Raw genomic sequence first — 22,255 nt, forward strand, 5'->3', positions numbered from 1 at the left:
GTCTTGCTCCGATTGAACAATCCTTGCTCCAACATTCTCAGCGCATCCAGACGTTGAGTCGAAGCATTTGGTGTGACCCCAAAGGCTCCCCGTTTCCCGATGGATAGCATTCAGAATGATGAAACCAAGCGGCAGTTTTCTGCTGCCTTCGATTCCCCTGCCTCCCCCCACGAATGGCACTTCCCAGCCCTGGGGGTGACCCACCTGCCTCTGGATGATGTTGAGCAGGAAGTCGGGGTGTCTGCTGCGGCAGAGGAGGTGCCCCAAGCGGAGAGACTGGTTGAAGCTTTTTACCTGGTCCAGGACAGGCTGAGGTGGCCGGCGAGGGGGGCCCCTGAGAAGGGAACAGAAGGGGGTCTCTTGGCTTTTCTCCCAACACTCCCCACCTCTCCACTGCTTCCCTGGAGGCTGCTAAAGACTGGTCTGCCTCGAGGGGAGGCAGAAGCGAGGCAGCGCAGGCAAAGGACAGCACACAGGCCAGATCGGCTAGGCAAAGCTGTCAGACGGGCAGTTCACAAAGGAAAAAATTATTAGTACAGTCACTAGGCTGGATGAATCCCAAGCCAAAATTGAGACTGCCGGAAGAAATATCAACAACTTCAGATATGCAGATGATACAACCTTGATGGCAGAAAGTGAGGAGGAATTAAAGAACCTTTTAATGAGGGTGAAAGAGGAGAGCGCAAAACATGGTTTGAAACTCAACATCAAAAAAACTAAGATCATGGCCACTGGTCCCATCACCTCCTGGCAAATAGAGGGGGAAGAAATGGAGGCAGTGAGAGATTTTACTTTCTTGGGCTCCATGATCACTGCAGATGGTGACAGCAGACACAAAATTAAAAGAAAAGCAATGACAAACCTAGACAGCATCTTAAAAAGCAGAGACATCACCTTGCCAACAAAGGTCCATATAGTTAAAGCTATGGTTTTCCCAGTAGTGATGTATGGAAGTGAGAGCTGGACCATCAAGAAGGCTGATCGCCGAATAATTGATGCTTTTGAATTATGGTGCTGGAGGAGACTCTTGAGAGTCCCATGGACTGCAAAAAGATCCAACCTCTCCATTCTGAAGGAAATCAGCCCTGAGTGCTCACTGGAAGGACAGATCCTGAAGCTGAGGCTCCAATACTTTGGCCACCTCATGAGAAGAGAAGACTCCCTGGAAAAGACCCTGATGTTGGGAAAGTTTGAGGGCACAAGGAGAAGGGGACGACAGAGGACAAGATGGTTGGACAGTGTTCTTGAAGCTACCAGCATGAGTTTGACCAAGCTGCGGGAGGCAGTGAAAGACAGGAGTGCCTGGCGTGCTCTGGTCCGTGGGGTCACGAAGCGTCGGACACAACTAAACAACTAAACATCAACAACCTCATGTTACGTTTGCTTCAGGTTACTTCTGGGTTTCAGAGGTTGTACATGCACAGAAGAGCTAAATTGTGCTTTGCACAGGCGCAGAAGCGCCGAAACGCAACCCCCGCATGTGCAGACGCAGCACTGTGGGTTGCAAACGTGCATTCCACATGGATCACGTTTGCAACCCAAGCGTCCACTGTATTATGACAATTTTATTATTTATACCCTGCCCATCTGGCTGGGTTGCCCCGACCACTCAGATCAGCTTCCAACACATATAAAAAGACAATAAATCACCAAACATTAAAAACAAGGCTGCTTTCAGAGGTCTTTGAAGAGGTGTGAACTTCTTAATCTCCTTGACATCTGATGGGAGAATGTTCCACAGGGAGGGCTCCCGAATCCCCACCACCACCCACACCTTCATTTATGGTACATCCCATGATCTCCCCCCACTTTGCAGGACCTGAACTTGTGTCACTTGTGTCTCCTTTGGAATAAAATTACCATCCACCCCAACCGGCACAGTTTGAATCGTACAGAGGGCACCGGGTTGGGGAAGGCTGCCCTGGGGGAACAGAGGCTGCTTACTGGGGATCCAGGCTGGTGAGCTGAGACAGCAGGAGGCTGCTGCTCTCCGTGATGGTCTGCTTGGTTGATGCTGCCGCCAGGTGGCCCTCGAAAGCGAGGATTTCTTGCTTCTCCCGCTGCGAGATCTGAAGTTCGCGGCTGATCATTTCCGTGCGGGTCTCTTCGTCCGTCAGAGTGCAAGGAGGGTAGGAGTAATTGCTGAGGGGAACAGCAGGGGAATATAAGACCACAGGAGGAGATCAATGATGTTTCCTGGGATCACATTCCAGAGGGCAGTGTGGCGATCACACAGGGTCCCCGGACATTTCACCGTCTATTGATCCCTGTGCCACCACTTTATTTCTCGCTGCCACCACCCAGGCCGTACCTGGTATAATACTGAGTCCCATCAGGGTTAAATTGAATCATAGAATCATAGAGTTGGAAGAGACCACAAGGGCCATCGAGTCCAACCCCCTGCCAAGCAGGAAACACCATCAGAGCACTCCTGACATATGGTTGTCAAGCCTCTGCTTAAAGACCTCCAAAGAAGGAGACTCCACCACACTCCTTGGCAGCAAATTCCACTGTCGAACAGCTCTTACTGTCAGAAGTTCTTCCTAATATTTAGGTGGAATCTTCTTTCTTGTAGTTTGGAACCATTGCTCCGTGTCCGCTTCTCTGGAGCAGCAGAAAACAATCTTTCTCCCTCCTCTATGTGACATCCTTTTATATATTTGAACATGGCTATCATATCACCCCTTAACCTCCTCTTCTCCAGGCTAAACATGCCCAGCTCCCTTAGCCGTTCCTCATAAGGCATCGTTTCCAGGCCTTTGACCATTTTGGTTGCCCTCCTCTGGACACGTTCCAGTTTGTCAGTGTCCTTCTTGAAATTGGAACATAAACTTCTGTTTATTTATTGCAGTTTAACGAGCGTGTGGCTTCATAAATGGTATCGGTCAATTACAATCATGGGGTGCCTATCCAGACCTATAACTTCCGCTACCTGCTTTCACTCACTAAACCACCTCTCAGATATTTACTTGTCTTCCTAGCCCCTGACTCCACTTATTTCACTACACTAACTCAACCTACCCACAAACTCTGTTCCAATTTACTCCCACTCCAACCAACCACCTAACTCTCAATGAACTCCTCCCAGAGCTGGTTTTATAGTCCCTCTGACTCCACCCCCTGGGTTCTGATTGGGTAACCTGTTTAACTATTTCATCTCCAGCACTCTCATATGTTAACGTCACAGGCAGGCACCACCACACAAAAGGCCCTGGTGTTAAGAGGACATAAAAGCAGTGTCAGGAGCACAGAGCACTGTAAAGAGACCTCTTCCAAGGGTCATAGCTGCTCACTCGGAGCTATCAGAAACTCTTGCCCTGCCTTCCCAGCCCTTCCCAGCCCTTCCCATTTTGAGTTTTCATCTGTGGTCAGGACAGGAGGACACCTCCTGTGCTAATCTTCAGCCTTCGGCTGGTTCCCCCACTCTTTTAATGTTAACGCAGCACCCACCTGCAGCCACAAATTGTACAATCCGTTTGGCCCACTCGGTAATCAGTCTCTACATCCTGCCCTATGTACAGACTAAGTTCCCCAAAATAGGCAGAATTAGCATACTTACTTAGTCATGGCCATTTCCATGAGCATCTTTAGCGTGGGGTACTCGTCCCAGGCAGCCAGACCTAAGACACAAGCAGGGGGGGGGGGGGGAGAGAGAGAATTGAGATGGCATCATGCAGAACAGCCAGAGGTTTGAACACAGCTCTCTGCAATACTCTGCCCAATGACACACCTCTCCCCAGTAGATCACGTGTTATTTTTGGCTGTCAGTTCCTTCCTTGAACTGGTGCCTTCTGGAAGTCGTTGGAATACAATTCCCATCACCCTCAGCTAATACACACACACACACACACACACACACATATATATACACACACACACATATACACACACACATATACATGGACATAGAGAGACACACACACACACACACACACACACACAGACACACATACAGTGGTACCTCGGGTTAAGAACTTAATTCATTCTGGAGGTCCGTGCTTAACTTGAAACTGTTCTTAACCTGAAGCATCACTTTAGCTAACGGGGCCTCCCGCTGCTGCCGCGCCGCTGCTGCATGATTTCTGTTCTCACCCTGAAGCAAAGTTCTTATCCCGAGGTACTGTTTCTGGGTTAGCGGAGTCTGTAACCTGAAGCGCCTGTAACTTAAAGCATCTGTAACCCGAGGTACCACTGTATATAATTAAATGGCCATGGCTTCCCCAGCAAAGAATTATGGGAGTTGTAGTTTGTTAAGGATGCTGAGATTTTCCCCGCTATTCCCTTCACAGACCTACAATTCCTTGAGCTTCCTAGGAAAAGGGAATGACTTTCTGCCATTCAGAGCACTGTAGTTTGGTAAGGGGATATAGGGTTGCTAGACCAGATGGGCCCTGGGCCCGATCCAGCAGGCTCTTCTTTTTGTCCTCATTACACTCACCAATGTTTTCGGGGTTGAATGCAGCAACAACGAGCAAAAGAGGCCAAGCTTTCCAGTAGAGAGTAGAGATGGCCAGATTTGGAGGCTGGTACCTTCAAAGCAAACAGAAACAATCATATTGCATTGCTGTAGTTTAAATTTTTTTAAAAAAATTGTTTCCCTTGCCCAAAGATGCTCTAGACATAGCTGTTCACTATTATTGGCTCCCCGCCCCCTTATGTTTTCTGCTCACAATAAAATTAAGTTATTCTCTCTAGCCCAAGAGTTGCATGCATGCAAATGTTACCCAGGGGGCAGCTGGATGTTCTCTGGGTGGTGGTAAGTGCACAGGTTCAAGACGGCATCAATCAGTTGGATCCTCTCCACTCTCAAGACTTCAAGATCTAAAGGAAGCAGACGTATGTCATGAGCTGTGTGTTGATGCAATTCAATTTCTTAAGACTGCAGACTCAAAACTAGCGGAGTCCTAAAGGAAAACAGTGCAGATTCGACGAAGGGGAAAAGGAAATTAGGTTATACAGGAGTAACAGAAAGCACAGCTAAGCTGGCCCAGGTCTGGTCCATTGCCCAGATAGGATGATGCCCATGAATGCTGCCCAATGGAGCTTCGCAGAAAGAAAGCAGGGCAGAAAAATAAATGAGTAAAAATGGGAAAATAGAGACAAATACATTGGGGAGACAGGGAATTTTATAAGTGAAAAAGTCCTGCCTCGATTGGAAATCTCACCTAGACTCCATTTACCCTCAAAGGTTGTGAGCAAACTCTGCTCTAATCTTATTTGTACAGTGGTACCTCTGGTTGCAAACAGGATCTGTTCCAGAGCCCAGAACGTAACCCGCGTCTGCGCGAGTCGCAATTTGCCGCTTCTGCGCATGCGCGTGACATCATTTTGTGCGTCTGCACATGCCCAAGAGGCGAAACCCAGAAGTAACCCCTTCCAGCACTTCCAGGTCGCCACGGGATGCAACCTGAAAAGATTTAACCTGAAGCAAACGTAACAAGAGCTATGACTGTATCTTTGCTGCCATGAGGGCCAGCCCCTTAGGTTTCACTTTACACACACACACACACACACACACACACACGAAAGGGCAACTTGTGTTTTTTTAAGAGACAGGATTATTTGGCAGGTGTTCATCCTGATTTTTGACTGGAGTCCTCACGCCGTTTATAGTAGAAATGTGGAAACTGTGGCCTTGTTTATCATTTCCCCCCATCGTCCTTGGCCAATGGCCGCGCTGGCTAGGTCCAGCAGCAGAGGAAGCTGCTCAGGCGCGTGGGGCGGTGTGCCCAGGGGTGGCGCGAGCCGCCCCGTGGGGCTTCTGGAGTCTGCCTGCCTCCTCCCACTCAGCTGCCCTACAGCTGGGGGGCAGGCAGCAGGCAGACCGTTTGGGCAGCGTGGAGCCTGCGGGTGCCAAGCCACCGTGTCTTTCCCAGGAGAGATGCATGGCTCGGGCACGCTGCAGGCCCCACAGTGAGTGCTGCCTGGCATTTGGTCACCCCCCTCCAGTGGTGAAACCCAGGGCGCCCCGCACCCACCGCACCCCCCTTCCTCCACCCCTGGCTGGCTCTAATGCGAACCGGAGTCCAACAACAGTGGGCGCTTTTGTTGAGATCCTACCTAGAACTAGACTAGAACTAGTCTGTGTGTGTGGTTTGGGAGCTGCACAGTCAGGAAAAAAACAATGCTGTCCAGAGTTATAAAGACTGTGGAGAGAACACTCTTCCCACCTTGGATCAAATCTATGCTTCCAGGTGCCATAAGAAAGCTGCAGCGATAGCACAGGATAGTGCACACACTGGAAAAGATCTCTATCAACTTCTGCCTTCTGGAAGAAGGTGCAGGGTTATAAAGACCAGGACTAGCCACCTGCGAAACAGTTTCTATCCAAATGCGATTTTGGTTTTAAACGCAGTGTAAGGAGTCTGTATGGAAGTATATTGTATTTAAAAATGGGGTATCAGAGTTTTTAGGGGGCTAACCAGGTTGGGATAATAGGCTTGTTGGGTTTTGAATGTCTTATGTAGATTTTTCAATTTTGTTGACAATGACAATAAAGATTATTGTATTGTAGATGACTCTCCGGGTCCCTTCCAAACTCTACAATTCTATGATTCCAGCACCTGAAGATACATAAGCAAAATAAAACCGGTGGGTGTGCAAAACCGAGGCTTCACTTCCAGAATCCTACCGTCTGCCTGCACAGCTGCCGCCCGTTTCACCAGATGGTCTGCAAGCTCCATGGCATCGGCGGGGCCGAGGGGGAGATCCCGCGACAGGCCGATCACGAGGATGCGCATGAGTGTGTCTTCGAGGATCGGCACTTCAGAGCAGAGGCGGAGGTAGAAGCTGGTGAGAGAGAGGGAGGGAGAGAGAAAGAGCTACTGACTTCCAAATAGTCAGTCCATATAGGGTGCAAAGTCAAACAGATCAGCAAACCTAGCTGTCAGGTGTTGTTGCGGTTGCTCGAGAGTAACCATGCAGGACTCCGACCTGTCTTTTACAGGCTTTATTTTGGTGCAAACTATTTACAGGGATGTGGGTGGCGCTGTGGGTAAAATCTCAGCGTCTAGGACTTGCTGATCGCATGGTCGGCGGTTCGAATCCTCGCGGCGGGGTGCGCTCCCGTCATTCGGTCCCAGCGCCTGCCAACCTAGCAGTTCGAAAGCACCCCCGGGTGCAAGTAGATAAATAGGGATCGCTTGCCAGCGGGAAGGTAAACGGTGTTCCGTGTGCTGCGCTGGCTCGCCAGATGCAGCTTGTCACGCTGGCCACGTGACCCGGAAGTGTCTGCGGACAGCGCTGGCTCCCGGCCTATAGAGTGAGATGAGCGCACAACCCTAGAGTCTGTCAAGACTGGCCCGTACGGGCAGGGGTACCTTTACCTTTTATTTACAGTGAAGAGCGTCATAAGTTCATGTCTGGCTCAATCGCTGGCAGAATCCGGGAGTGGTCTGTTTTTGTACCTCCCCCAGCATAAAAGTCGCGTCACCCCCAGCTTTTTCCGCCCCTCCCTGTGCCTCAAACTACTGCGCATGATGGGCAATGGCAAGGGCGTGCTTCCCTCCTCTCCAACTGGCTCAGGCACGGTGTTAAGGCTCTTCCTAGCATCCTCTGGTCCTTGCACCTCCTCTCCACTGGAGATGGGGCTTTCCTCCTCGCCGGAAGAGGAACTGCTTTGCAAGATTTTTGGAGGCTCCCTGTAACACAACTGCCCTTCTATCTCTCGCCTCTGGCCGATGGCAGTTCCCTGACACTAGTCAATAACCTTTCTGCATAAGAGTGACAACCTTTTCCCCATGGCTTTTGTGGGTTTTTAAAATAAATAAAGCCAAGCCAAGCCCCCGACTTACTTGCGGTCGCTCTCGGGAGGCCAGTTGTCCCATTTGTAGTAGGTCTCTGGCTGCTCTGTGAACAGCACTTTGTGGAGGCTTAAAAAATAAGAAAAAGCGATGTGTCAGAATCAGTTGATCCAGGAAGAAAAAGGTCAAGGTTCAGGAGCCCAAGAACAGGAGGAAATGTTCCAAGACTGCACGGGAGCAGCAAAGTTGCTCCAACGGGATTCCCTGCCCACCCACCAAGCTTTCAAGTAGAGGGGTGACAGGTTTGTGCCGTCCATCAGGCAATGGCTTTTTCCACCTGCCTTCCCCCACCCTCCAGCCCCAGGAGTCTTCATAAGGGAGCGGTTTCCAGAGGAAGAACTGTAGGGGTGAGAAACATGTGGGGGTTGGTTTCCCTGGTGCTGCCCCACCTCCAGCCCAAGGAACCTTCAGGAAGGAGTTGCTGCCACGGGTATTACCGTACTTTTCTGTGTATAAGATTATGTATTTTTTCTTGAAAAATCATGCTAAAAAGTGGGGGTCGTCTTATACATGGGTAGTGCATAGGGTGGATGTATGATTGGTTGCTGCTGAGGCTGTCAGTGGCTATTGTGTGTGTTATTGGTTGCTGCGTCAATGGGTGGCGTTGATTGGCTGACGCTCTGGCAGTCGGGCGCGGATGATTGGCAGCTTCTGTCGGCGATGGGACAGGCAGGAGGTGGATTTAGCGACGAGTGTGGGGTGTGGGGGAGTGATTTTTGGCAATCCTCCGCAAAAAAAAAGCTCAACAATTCAGGTCAATTCTCCGCAAAAAAAAAAAAAATAGCTCAACAACAACTCTGTGACATTTCCCCCCATTTTTTTATATTTGAGTCCCCCAAAATAGGGGGTATCTTATACACGGGGGCGTCTTATACACAGAAAAGTATGGTATGTGCCTGGGCATTTTAATGAGCTGAACAGATTGAAAGATTATCAGTCATGGGGATGTGGGAAGTGTGTGTATGAATTGAACAGTGCTTAGTTTAATTTTGGCTGCTGTTGTGCCAACGGTAATATTGCTTTCTAGATTACAAATACTGTAGTCCTAAAACATGGCTATAATTGTGATACTTTGTTTATTTTGTAGTAGTTGTTTTGTTAATAGCGCCTTATAATTGAAACTGTTTCACTGATGATTTGTAATTGTTTTACTGGTGACTTGCTAATTATTCCATGAGAGTTATGCTGTATTTGTAATCAAGCCTTTATCAGGAGAAACTGGCAACTCTCCCAGGCACCCGGCATGATTCCCTGTTGACCTCCCTGTCTGCATTCCCCAGCAAGATCCAGGCTAGGTCGCAATAGGCGATCCTTCTCAGTGTGAGAAGAACACACCCCTCTTTCCTGCCCCCCTGGCAGGGGAAAGAGATAGACAGAAACGTATTTACATGCCTTTATTTCTGTCTTTGCAGCATTACAAAAAAACGTGACTGCTCTCTTCAAGCTCCAGCAGTCTAGTAACAAAAACTTCCTGTACTTCCCGGACAGGAATAAACGAAAGAGCTCATATTACACTCTGAGCTAATTCCGGTGCTTCGCACTGTGAATTGACTTTCCCTCTGTTTCCCACGGGCAGTCCCAACATTCCCATCATGTTTACTTTTCAAGCTAGCACTTTGCAGCTGCATTGCATCCATATCGTAACAGTTATGTCATTATTTACTGCTTGAAGCAGGGATCTCATCGTTTGAATGAAAATCAGCATAGAAATGTAATCCATCAATCAATGTCCAGCGGGTTCCCTGTCCCTGTGGGGATTCATGGTCTGCAGGTGGGGCTGAGAGGTTGAATCTCTTCTTGTTGTACCGCCTCTCCCTGGGAGACAGCACCAGACCTACCTCCCCATCCCCTCTGTCTCTTCCAGCTGTCACAGCAGGTCATGCCTCTGGGCCCCCCCGTCCTAAGAGCCTAAGAGGAGCCCGCTGGGTCACGCCAATGGCTCACCTAATCTAGCATGCTGTTCTTACACTGGCCAACCAGATGACTGGGGAAACCCCATATGCAGGACTCAAGTACAAGAGCAATTCTCCTCTCCTATGGTTTCCAGAAACCAGTATTCATAAGCATTGCTGCCATCAGTAGCTCTTTCCTCCGTGAAATTGCCTAATCCTCTTTTAAAGTCATCCAAGTTGGCACCTGTCACTGCTTCCTGATTGGAGCTCCTTCCATAGCTTCGACGCCTCCCTTTCCATGGAGGCGCAGGTTGCAGCCACAGCAAAGGTGGCATTTTCCCATCTCCGCCGTATTAAGCAGTTGGTCCCTTACCTTTCTCGCCCTGATCTGGCCACAGTGATCCATGTGACGGTCACCTCCAGGCTTGATTATTGTAACTTGCTCTATGCGGCCTGTCCTTGAAGCTGACCCAGAAACTCCAGAGGGTGCAGAATGCTGCGGCAAGGCTCCTTACGGGATCCTTGCTGCGGGATCACATTCATCCAGTGCTTTACCAACTGCACTGGCTCCCGGTGGAGTACAGGGTCAGGTTTAAGGTGCTGGTTTTGACCTTTAAAGCCCTATGCGGCCTAGGACCCACATACCTACGGGACCGCCTCTCCTGGTTGGCCCCGCGGAGGACCTTAAGGTCTACAAATTACAACACTTTGGAGGTCCCAAGTCGCAAGCTGGTTAGATTGGTTTCAACTAGGGCCAGGGCCTTTTCAGTACTGGCCCCGACTTGGTGGAACGCTCTGTCCCAAGAGACTAGGGCCCTGCGGGACTTGACATCTTTCCGCAGGGCCTGCAAGACAGAGCTGTTCCACCTGGCCTTTGGTTTGGACTCAGTCTGACCCTTATGTTTCCCTTCCCCAATGGTTTTGATCTATGGGATACTTTTAAAATGAGGCTGCATTTTAAATTGCATTTTAACCTGTATTTTAAATTTGTCCCCCCCCCCATTTTGTTTTTACTGTAATTTTACTGGTGTTAGCCACCCTGACCCGGCTCTGGCCAGGGAGGGCAGGGTATAAATAAGATTTTTATTATTATTATTATTATTATTATTATTATTATTATTACGTGCTGAATCTTTATCTGTCCTGAATCTTCCCACAAGATCTCTTGGGCAGGGAAGGAGCAAGCTCCTACCTTGTCAGAAGATCCATGCATGTCCCCCCCCCCCCCCCATTTCATCTTATTCTGATTCCCCACCCTCTGCCTCCTGGCCCCTAGACAGAATCCTGGTCTGAATGAGGGTGCTCATTCAGTGTAGAGCCAGTGTGGTGTAGTGGTTAAGAGCGGTAGTCACGTAATCTGGTGAACCGGGTTCTTGTCTCCGCTCCTCCACATGCAGCTGCTGGGTGACCTTGGGTCAGTCACACTTCTCTGAAGTCTCTCAGCCCCACTCACCTCACAGAGTGTTTGTTGTGGGGGAGGAAGGGAAAGGAGATTGTTAGCCGCTTTGAGACTCCTGAAGGGGAGTGAAAGGCGGGATATCAAATCCAAATTCTTCTTCTTCTTCTTCTGCTCAGAGGGAACGCTGGACATTCCCCCAAGAGGCCAGTGCACCATCAACACCATCATCTCCAGCTCAGCTGCTTACCAGTGAACGTATTCTTTGGGAGCCAGTTTGGTGATGGAGGGAACCACCGTGTGCAGCCACCAAACCGCGTCTCTCTGGATGGCTGCGATCTGGTTCTGGAAGGCACGCAGGACCTCCAAGTCTGGGGAGAAGGAGAGAGGCAGAGGAGGTCAGAAGTAACATCATCTGGTCCCGGGACGGCAGAGCCAGGACGCCCTCTTGCACACAGCCATGGTGGGGAAGGGGCAAAGGCAAAGGGCAAAGCTCAGCATCTTGCCCATCTTACTTAAAACAGGTGGGCCAAGGTTCTAGGCCAGGGTGGGCAATCTGCAGCCAAAGGGGCTTCATTTCATGCACGTCTCGGCCTGATTTCAAAAGCCTTCCAGAAGTGATCAGACCTTTTGGCAAGAGAGGTGAAGTCCTTCCCTGGGCTGGGATGGAAGCAGGAAAGCGAGAGGGAGATGCAAGGGTGTGGAGGGATGGCTAGAGGGGGGAGAAGGGGCAAGAAAGAGAGAGATAAAAAGGAAATAGGGTAGTAGGAAGAGAGAAGAGGTGACCCCACCCTTTTTGGTGTGACCCTGCCCACCACTGGTTTCAGTCCTGCCCCCCCAACCAAAATGCGGCTCCAAACAGGTTACCATGGGGGAAATTGTGGCTCTCAACACATAAGCCCTGTTCTTAAGTCCGGGCAGACAGATCTGAAGGGTGGGTGGCGGCAATAAGAAAATTCATTTTATAAATTCATTTTATTTATATTTATTAATTAGAATTTATGTACCACCCTATACCTGGAGGTCTCAGGGTGGTTCACAGAACAAAATCAAAATGTAAAACCACAATATATATAATCAAAATGAAAACAACAAGCCAATAACACTCCCCCCCAAAGAACATTTCAAAAATTAACTAGAGTTCAATTTTTTGCCTGCAAGAGTTATCCTGTTAACAATGTTCAGGTGGGGATTAGGAAAAAGAGATAGTAAGGATCACATGATCCCCGGGAAAAGAGAGGGATCCTTTGCTGCAGGACTGGCGTTGGAAAATACGGCCCCCAACTCTTGCAAACGAAACCACTGTTGCTGTCTGTGCAGTTTGGGCATGCAAATGCTTCATTTTTAATTGATAAAAGAGGGCAATGCTCTCGAATCAGGCTGTGGGACTGACCACGCATGGCAACAAAGCTCAGATTTATTATGACAGACATGTGATGGAATTAATAATTTTATTTATTTACGTGCTTATTTTCACATCGGTTCTGGGCAGTGTCTCCAGAGCAGGCCCACGGATCCTACATATCTACCCAGCTCCCTCTTCCTCGTCCTGTTTTTAGAGACGAAGCCAGACGATGCAATCCACTTACTCTTCTTCTCTCCTTTGTCCCACGCAAGGCCGGCTTCCTTCACCTGGGCAGTGATGCTGAGCATCATGGAGACGGCCAGCAGGTCTGTGATGTGGATGACAAAGCGGTCCTGCCGGGGGTAAGAGGGGAGGATGGTGAATAGGGGGTTGGGGGTCGCCAGGAGGCAGGACAGGCCCCCAGGCAAACGACATATGTGCCAGCCCGTCTCTCCCTTCTGCGTGTCGCTCGGGAGATCATAGAATCCTAGAGTTGGAAGAGACCACGAGGGCCATCGAGTCCAACCCCCTGCCAAGCAGGAAACACCATCAGAGCACTCCTGACATATGGTTGTCAAGCCTCTGCTTAAAGACCTCCAAAGAAGGAGACTCCACCACACTCCTTGGCAGCAAATTCCACTGTCAAACAGCTCTTACTGTCAGGAAGTTCTTCCTAATGTTTAGGTGGAATCTTCTTTCTTGTAGTTTGGAACCATTGCTCCGCGTCCTCTTCTCTGGAGCAGCAGAAAACAACCTTTCTCCCTCCTCTATGTGACATCCTTTTATATATTTGAACATGGCTATCATATCACCCCTTAACCTCCTCTTCTCCAGGCTAAACATGCCCAGCTCCCTTAGCCGTTCCTCATAAGGCATCGTTTCCAGGCCTTTGACCATTTTGGTTGCCCTCCTCTGGACACGTTCCAGTTTGTGATCCATCAGTCTTCTTCCCCGACGTGCTTCCGTGACTCATGTCTTGGGACGTGAGCGCACACTACCTTAGCAGAGTCAACAACAGCAGAGCTAGACTCGAGGTGTGAGTACTGAGCTACTACTATTATATACAAATCAGGACAAAGGAAAACATGGTTCCTCTCTGCTTCCTCAGAGAGAGGGGGATACAACAGAACGGAACGGTGTACATCAGGGGTCGGCAAAGTTTTTGTGGCTTGGGCTGGTTCACGGTCCCGCAGATGCCACGGTGGGCCGGAGTGCGTGTTCACACACGCATGCGCGAATGCTATTTCCGGCGCTCCTTCCAGTGCGGAGGAGGCATGCGCAGCTTCACATTGGCTTCAACCTGCTGCCCTGCGGAAGCTTCGCGGGCTACCCCGGAAGCCAGAACAGCTAGAGGGAGCACTGCGCAGCACTCCCTCTTGCTGTTCTAGCTTCTGCCTTAGTGGCACGACGCCTCCGCAGGGCACCGGGGAGCCTTCATCCCGCTGCCCTGTGGAAGCTTCGTGCGGCTATCCCTGGCTTTTGCGGGAGGTGCGTCTTATGTTCCGGTGCGTCTAATAGAGCGAAAAATACGGTAAACATCGCACACAGGAAATTTATAGGACGTAGAACTTCTGTTACAGAAATAAGATTCATTAAATCTGATAATACAAATGGAAGTCAAAAGATCTGTAGCTGTGGATAAGGGATTAAGAACAAGACTGAATGTAGTTGGATTAATTAAGATTTCGGAAGCAGGATGGAAAAAACCTCACATTCCACCTTGAAATCCAGCACACAGGAAGTCGCACAAAATGTATAATTGGCTTTATAGTTGGTATATACTGGCAAATGAATTGTAATTAGATATTGATAAAATGTGGTTTTTAGCGGATTTTAGTAATTGAAAATTACAAAAAAATTACAAAAGCAAACAAAAACAAAAACACGGAAGGAACACACCATATAAGGCGCCTTTCGCAGAAGCAGCTGGTGGGGGAAACCAAGCGGGCCTCTCACCTTGAACTCCATCTCGGCATACTGAGGCTCCTTCCGTTCCTGCATGAGACCGAGGCAGAAAGCCTGGAAGTTGATCTCGTGCTTCGTCTGCTTGATGATCTCCCTCAGCAAGGCCCGCGAGGCGCGCAGGTAGTCGTCTTTGTTGGTCAGCAGATCTTGGAAGACCATCGCCAGGAACTGGGAAGAGAGCAAGGAGGCGATGCTGCATTAAGTGGGGTGGGCAAGAGGGGGCTGATCTGTCCCACAGGCTGCTTCCCTAAGCCCTGGCTAACCAGCCACCTACCTTCGGAGCGAGCTCCGGGCTGTGCTGCAAAACCGTGTAGAGAATCTGCATGTTGTTGGGATTTCTGGCATTTGAAAGCTCGTTGAAGACCACCGATTTGACCACCGTGCCCAAGTTGTCCCGGTGGGCGTTCAGCAGCTCCCTGCAGGAAATGAAAGTTTTTTCAAAATGGGGGGAAAGCTTATTTACGCAAAAGAAAAACAATACTATATAAAAGGTAGGAAAAAGAGGAGTGGGAATTTGACAAAAGCACCTGTGTGATATACAAGGCACGTCAAGACCTCCTCAAAGAATAAGAAGTTCCAGAGTTCATGTAACATACATTAAAGTTGCCAGATGTCCACAACTGCCCGCTGTATATGTAATAAAGTTCTGCCAGGTGATGTAAAATTATTGTGGTTTTTCCTTTTCCTTGCAGAACCTGGATTCTATATGCATTTTTTAATGCTATTGCTAAAGTCCAAATCGTTCTATATAATGGGGGTAAGTTTAGGTTATCCAGTTTTTTCCACGATCAAATGGTGGTTTGTCTAGCAACTATAAGGAAACGCCGAAGCAAGTCCTTAAACTTTGTGTCCTTGTGATGTCTTGTAAAGCCATTATTATGTGCCACATAATACTCATTCTGTATTTGTAAGAAAACACTTACACCTTGGAACTCCCTGCCTACTGACATCAGGCAAGAGCGTTCATTGAACTCTTTTCAGCACTAGATAAAAACATTTTTGGTCTAAGCAAGCCCACCCAGATGTGTTGACATGTCTTACCCAGTTTTTTAGTTTGTTGCTTACTTAATTTTATTTTTAATGTGTTAGATAGTTGTTCTTGTTATTACTGGTAATTTTCACTTTGTGGTTTGCTCATTTGCGTTTCTTTTTAACAGTCAAGCAGTGTTTAAACATTATGAAAGCAAAAAATAATTCTAGCATAAATTTAATATTATCACTAATCAGTTGCTTAAACACATCAGACCAAAATCCTCGTACAGGATGGTGTTCCCACCAGAGATTTTGAACAAAGAACCAACCAAGTTGACTGTAACTAGGCTCCTGGACACAAGGAGAAGGGGACGACTAAATGACTAAACAACACGGGCTCCTAGACAAACAGCTGGACTTAATGCGAATTCCACCTGTCCCTTGCTCCTGCTGCCCCTGCTCTCTCCCGCAAGTATGGCTGGGCAATAGATTGATATATCGTCCAAAACCAGTTTGAAGTCCATATTGTGCTATCGGTTTCATAATTTTTGACGTGGCAATATAGCGAGAATCATGATGTGTGTGTGTGTGTGTGTGTAATTCAGGAAGCACAATGCAGGTAAAGCAGTGGATCCAGCCAATGCCTCTACATAGTTCCATCCTTATTTCAGACATTGTGATACATTGGTATATCACGATGTTTAGCCCGTATATCACAATGTTGAAAACTGGTTATCGGTCCAGCCCTACCCACAAGGAGGATTTGGCCCACCTTTGCCCTTTACGTACAGGACCGCCTCTCCTGGTACGCCCGGCGGAGGACCTTAAGGTTCACAAATGACAACATTTTGGAGGTCCCACGTCACAAGCTGGTTAGATTGGTCTCAACTAGGGCCAGGGCCTTTTCATTACTGGCCCCGACTTGGTGGAACGCTCTGTCACAAGAGACTAGGGATCTGCGGGACTTGACATCTTTCCGCAGGGCCTGCAAGACAGAGCTGTTCCACCTGGCCTTTGGTTTGGACTCAGTCTGACCTTTATGTTTCCCTCCCCTTGTGGTTTTGGTTCTATGGGCTACTATTAAAATGAGGCTGCATTTTAAATTGTATTTTTAACCTGTATTTTAAATTGGTTCCCAACCCCCTATTATGTTTTTATTGTAATTTTACTGGTGTTAGCCGCCCTGAGCCCGGCTCTGGCCAGGAAGGGTGGGGTTTTTAAATAAAATTTATTATTATTTATTATTACTCAGGTGTCAGCGCAGGGATGTCCAAACTTTTTTCAAAGAGGGCCAGATCCAAAGTTGTTGACCTTTTTTAGGGTTCAAGTTGTTGAGCTTTTTTTTTTACCCCAAAAGTTGGGCTTTTACCCCAAAGTTGGGCTTTCTTGGGATTGAAATACAGTGGTGCCTCGCAAGACGAAAATAAGCCGTTCCGCAAGTCTCTTCGTCTAGCGGTTTTTTCGTCTTGCGAAGCATCCCTATTAGCGGATTAGCGGATTAGCTATTAGCAGCTTAAAAAAAGGGGGGGGGGAGGAAAAAAGCTCGCAAGACTCGCAAGACGTTTTCGTCTTGCAAAGCAAGCCCATAGGGAAATTCGTCTTGCGAAGCGCCTCGAAAAACGGAAAACCCTTTCGTCTAGCGGGTTTTTCGTCTTGCGAGGCATTCGTCTTGCGGGGCCTAGTGAAAGAGGGCCTTTTGCCTGGCTTCAGCCTGGGTTTACCTGACACACAGCATGTAGTGGTTGAGAAGCACTTTGGGTTTGAGGCGGATTTTGATCAGGTTGGAAACCACCTCGACGTCCTCGGAGCTGTGGGTGTTGCAGTTCATGCAGACTGACATGAGCAAGTCCTGGGCAGGTCTGGTGAGCTGGAAGGAAGGGGAAGAGGGGTGCAATGAGGGCAGGCAGGGGAGAAAGAAGCCACACGAATAAAATGAAGATGGGAAGCTTAGCCCAGAGTTGGAAAGAAGATAAAGTCCCTACCAGAGAAGAATGGCAAACCCAGCTGAAATGGCAAAGCTGACTGGAAAACTCAGAAACCAAAAGGATAAAAACTTTATAAAAGAATGGGGAAAATTTATAAGTTACTTAGGAGACCACTGTAAGCGGATGGAAACAAGAGCAGGATTTTGACTCACTTGTAGTGTAAAAAATATTATGGACAATATGGTTTGATATAAAAATTGGAGTATGGATGAATATGCAGTTGTAGATGCTTAAAATAAGACTTTATGGAGGGGATGGGGGAAGTCTCAAGATTCGGAGAATTTATACAGATATGTTCTTATAAGTTTGTGTTTATTTGTACTTTGTATTTGCAAAAACAATAAAAATGATTTTAAAAAAATGAAGATGGGAAGCTGCCCAATATCAGGTCAGACTATTATGATTATTTATTAAATCTCCTTACTGCCCTCTGTCTGAAAATCACAGGGCGATTTACAATATAAACACACACACAACATACCGTAATAACAAACAAAAACAAGACCTGTCCTGGATAGAATCCAGCCCCATTTCCAAGTTCAAGTAAGGGAACGGGGAGTTTCAGTTTTTTAAAAAATCCAAACCAAGCCTAGCCTTCTTACCTTGGGGTTCTGCAGCCACATCTCCAGCCTCTGCACGGCCATTTGTCGAATCTCCTTGTAGCCGCAGGTGGCAGTCAGGAGGCGCAAGAGATTCCGGGAGACGTTGTCCATGGGCTGGCGCCTGTTGAGCTGGTCCCTCAGCATGTCCAGGACGTATTCCTCCACGCTCTCGGCCAGGTCGTCGTACCTGGGACAGGACAAGGCCGTATAAGAATTTATTATTTATACCCCGCCCCCTTGGCTGGGTTTCCCCAGTCACTTTGGGCAGCTCCCAACACAATATTAAAAACACAATAAAACATCAGACATTAAAAACTTTCCTAAACAGGGCTGCCTTCAGGTGTCTTCTAAAAGTCAGATACAGTGGTACCTTGTGTTACAGATGCTTCAGTTTACAGACGCTTCAGGTTACAGACTCCATGAACCCAGAAATAGTACTTTGGGTTAAGAACTTTGCTTCAGGATGAGAACAGAAATTGTGCTCCGGCAGGGCGGTGGCAGTGGGAGGCCCCATTAGCTAAAGTGGTACCTCAGGTTAAGAACAGTTTCAGGTTAAGAACAGACCCCTGGAACGAATTAAGTTCTTAACCAGAGGTACCACTGTAGTTGTTTATTTCCTTGACATCTGATGGGAGGGCGTTCCACAGGGTGGGTGCCACTACCAAGAAGGCCCTCTGCCTGCTTCCCTTTAACCTTACTCCTTGCAGGGAGGGAACCACCAGAAGGCCCTTGGAGCTGGACCTCAGTGTCCAGGCTGAAGGATGGGGGTGGAGACGCTCCTTCAGGTATACTGGGCCGAGGCCGTTTAGGGCTTTAAAGATCAGCACCAACACTTTGAATTGTGCTCAGAAACGATTCTTGGGCATGAAGCACAGGCTGCTTTTAGAAGGTTAACAGAGCAGGACAGGTTTGGGGCCATGGCTTTTAGGTCTATCAAACAGATTCAGGGCGGCTGACAACATTTGGAAGAAGCATTATTATAAAATGCCAAAAACAAAACTGGTGGGAAAGACTAAATGAGACGCATCAAAGCACGTTGAGAACCTGCAGTTACAAATGTGGTTTGTCCTGAGAGCAACCCCATCATCAGCATAGTGTGTCTGCACCTTAGTTTCCAAAGGTCTGTCTGAAGAGGAAGGTCTTGATCTGCCAGCAGGAGGATAACAGGGAGGGAGCCAGGATGACCTCTCTTGGGAGGGAATCCCCCAATAGGGGAGCAGACACAGAAAAGGCTGTCTCTCATGCTAGCACCAACTGTGCCTCAGAACAGTCTCGTCACCATCTTCTTCGGCCCTCAACTGATCCTGTCGTTTCTTCTTCCCAGCCTTTGCCGTATGCAATCTCTGCGGCTACAGCTATAGGAATTAAAATGCCTATAAGGCAGGGATGAAAGAAACCACATACGGATCTACTGGGAGATCTTTGAGTGATTTGCAGGAAATTGGAAAGAGTTTGACTCCTGGTTGTTTAACTGAAGGAATGATCGCCGGGCATGGAGCACACTTCCACCCACAGACAAGCCACAGCTGTCTGAACATCATGCCCTCTATCTAACCTTTGGCTTTCTCTTTTTTAAAAAAAATAAAAAAAATTTTTATTAACCGACCAATCAAATCAAATCAAATCACATCACATAAATTCCGAATTACAAAGCCGAATTTTAAATTTTTTGTTGGGGGTACCCATATTTCAAGTTCCGAAGGGGATTCCAATCATCTTCTTGCTGCTGCGTTAATATCCACAAATCTGTCCAAATAATGTTCATAATTCTATCCAGTCCTATCTTGCTGTTCTCACATCTCATCTTGTTCGTATATTTTTCTTTTTTCTTTGTGATCTCTTCTGATAATCTCCTTAAGCAGGTAATCCTGTGTGAATTTTTCCGTTCGTCCAATCACCATATCGAGATGGTTTTCATATATCATCACTTCCATAAATAGAAGCACTCTTTCCATCATTAATCTTCGCAAATCTGTTGCCTTCTTTAGTCCTCTGAGGAGGCTCGCCCGCAATATGAAAACAGATCCATTTCTCCTCCCAGACATAAGTCTTTCGCCAAAATGGCGACGCTAACCATTGGCTTTCTCAGTGGTCTGCCGAGCCCTGTCTATGACCTTTGTCTCCATCGTCATACATTGTGCAAGGGGAAAATGACGCGGTGGAAACAGGTGCCAAAATAACTTTGTGCCGCCCCACGAACGCGTGATTGGAAGATGTATTTTTAAAAAATGAAGATGGGAAGCTGCCCAATATCAGGTCAGACTATTATGATTACCGTATTTTTCGCCCTATAGGACGCACTTTTTCCAAAATGTATCTGACTGGTTTTGCATATTGTGCTAATAAAAAGAGCCTTGGCAGAGCTAGCTGGCAGCTTGCCTTTGCACAGCTCACCTGCATTACCAACTCCCGCCTCATGCCTTCACTTCATTAACAATAGCAGCAACAAGTTGACTCTGCCCCCCATCCCGGACACCCACATTTCAAATTAAAGCTAGGGGGTGACCAGGAATGGATCTGGGGGGTGGGGAGGAGTGTGAGTGCACCTCAGTTCTGGCACTCACAGCAAAGCTCAGCAGCAGAGGACACCATGCTTTTGCACCTGGCTCCCCTAGGTGGATCTGATAAAGCACAAAGAAGGTCCTGTAAGTGTGGAGTCTGTCCTCCCCTGCTATAGGGTTAACAAAGACATAGGAAGGTCCAGCTGAATCTCACATGCCACGTTTCCTTCAATCATTCTGCAGTTCTCCAGTGCTGTTTGAAGCGAGGGCATTTGCCATCAATGGGTGAGCGTACCTGGGCATCAGTTGTCCTTCCTGCTCTGGGCTCATCTTGTCTTCAGCAATCAGCAGCTCGCTCTGGCTGTCCTCCTCTTCAGGCACAGAGGGATGTGGGCTGTTCCCTGAAGGAAAGCCAAGAACATACATTTCAACACAGAGAAAGGGGGCAAGTTCAAATGTCACAACAAACCGTGGTTTGTCACAGTGGGAAGAAGCAGCAAACATCACAGACTCATTCTCACCCTTCCTCTCCAGAAGAGCTGTGAGGAGTGCAGAAGCTTTCATTTCCAGTTTCAATTAACGACAGTTTAGTGCTATGTCTGAACTGTACACTGTGGTTAACCTTAAACGATGGTTTATTGAAATAAGCCCTATGAAATGACACCATCTTGTTTTGCGACAATTTCTCTGCTAATCTCATCTTCAGATCCCAGGACCTGCCAAGCACCATGGTCAAAATTTCACACCGGGTCAATTTCTGAGAAGTTCCATTTAAGCTTCTGCATCAACAAAATGTTAAGGAAACCACGCTGGAGGGATTGTACTGATCATATGTGGTGGAACTGTTCTGTAACAAACTGATTTTGGCAAAAGGTATTTGAAGAGACTGGTAAAATAGTAGGATGCAAGCTTCAGTGTATTCCACAGCTGGCTTTGTTGTTCCTATTTGATAATGAAAAGACTGATGTTCCTTACAAGGACTTAGTTTTAGTTTCAAAGGTGGCAGCTCATCAGCTGATAAGTAAAGATCGGAAAAGTGGTACAGGATTAATGTTATCCAAGTTGTACATGAGCATCTGGCAAATTTGAGAGCCAGTGTGGCACAGTGGTTAAAGTATCAGACTAAGACCTGAGAAACAAGGGTTCAAATCCCCATTTGGGTGACCATGAGCCGGTCATTGTCTATTAGGCTAACAGGGTTGTTGTAGGGATTAAATGAGGAGGGGGGAGCCATGCATGCCACACCTTGAGCTCCTTGGAGAAAAAGGTGGCACGTAAAACCAGTAAAACCATGGGTAGGTAAACTAAGGCCTGGGGGCCAGATCTGACCCAATTGCCTTCTAAATCTGGCCCATGGACGGTCCGGGAATCAGTGTTTTTACATGAGTAGAATGTGTCCTTTTATTTAAAATTCATCTCTGGGTTATTTGTGGTGCATAGGAATTCATTCATTTCCCCTCCCAAAATATAGTCCGGTCCCCCACAGGGTCTGAGGGACAGTGGACCGGCCCCCTGCTGAGAAAGTTTGCTGACCCCCGAGTAAAACAATACATAACTGAAAAGTTAACAAAAAGACAATGGAAGGTAAAAAACACAACTGGCAGTTTAGCTTGGTTTGATTTCATACGTCAACAGGTCTACGCATACCATAATTTCTCAATCAAACAATAGAGATCTTTTAACTTTAATCTACTGTACTTCACAGTGAACACAATTAAAATGGATGTACTGTGATTCTCTTGCATGTTGACGTTGTTATCTGTATGTTCAGAAAACAAACAACCACCTTCCAAGC

At 47.7% G+C, this 22,255-nt stretch overlaps 1 protein-coding gene across 1 annotated transcript in view; it reads right to left on the reverse strand.

The window, feature by feature from the left end:
* The window catches only part of INTS1 (integrator complex subunit 1), an 80,149-nt gene that overhangs the window by 51,226 nt on the left and 6,668 nt on the right, over positions 1–22,255 (reverse strand). Inside the window, exons 6-19 of the mRNA XM_079953654.1 lie at positions 20,756–20,861; positions 17,960–18,146; positions 17,094–17,239; positions 14,675–14,816; positions 14,392–14,568; positions 12,680–12,788; positions 11,341–11,461; positions 7,794–7,871; positions 6,632–6,789; positions 4,725–4,821; positions 4,439–4,530; positions 3,560–3,620; positions 1,945–2,142; positions 205–334 (exon numbers count right to left, since the gene is read on the reverse strand). Coding sequence (XP_079809780.1) covers positions 205–334; positions 1,945–2,142; positions 3,560–3,620; positions 4,439–4,530; positions 4,725–4,821; positions 6,632–6,789; positions 7,794–7,871; positions 11,341–11,461; positions 12,680–12,788; positions 14,392–14,568; positions 14,675–14,816; positions 17,094–17,239; positions 17,960–18,146; positions 20,756–20,861 — 1,802 coding nt within the window. The remainder of the gene's footprint in view (positions 1–204; positions 335–1,944; positions 2,143–3,559; positions 3,621–4,438; positions 4,531–4,724; positions 4,822–6,631; positions 6,790–7,793; positions 7,872–11,340; positions 11,462–12,679; positions 12,789–14,391; positions 14,569–14,674; positions 14,817–17,093; positions 17,240–17,959; positions 18,147–20,755; positions 20,862–22,255) is intronic.

This window comes from Podarcis cretensis (assembly GCF_951804945.1).
Source record: "Podarcis cretensis genome assembly, chromosome: 14".
NCBI lineage: Eukaryota > Metazoa > Chordata > Lepidosauria > Squamata > Lacertidae > Podarcis > Podarcis cretensis.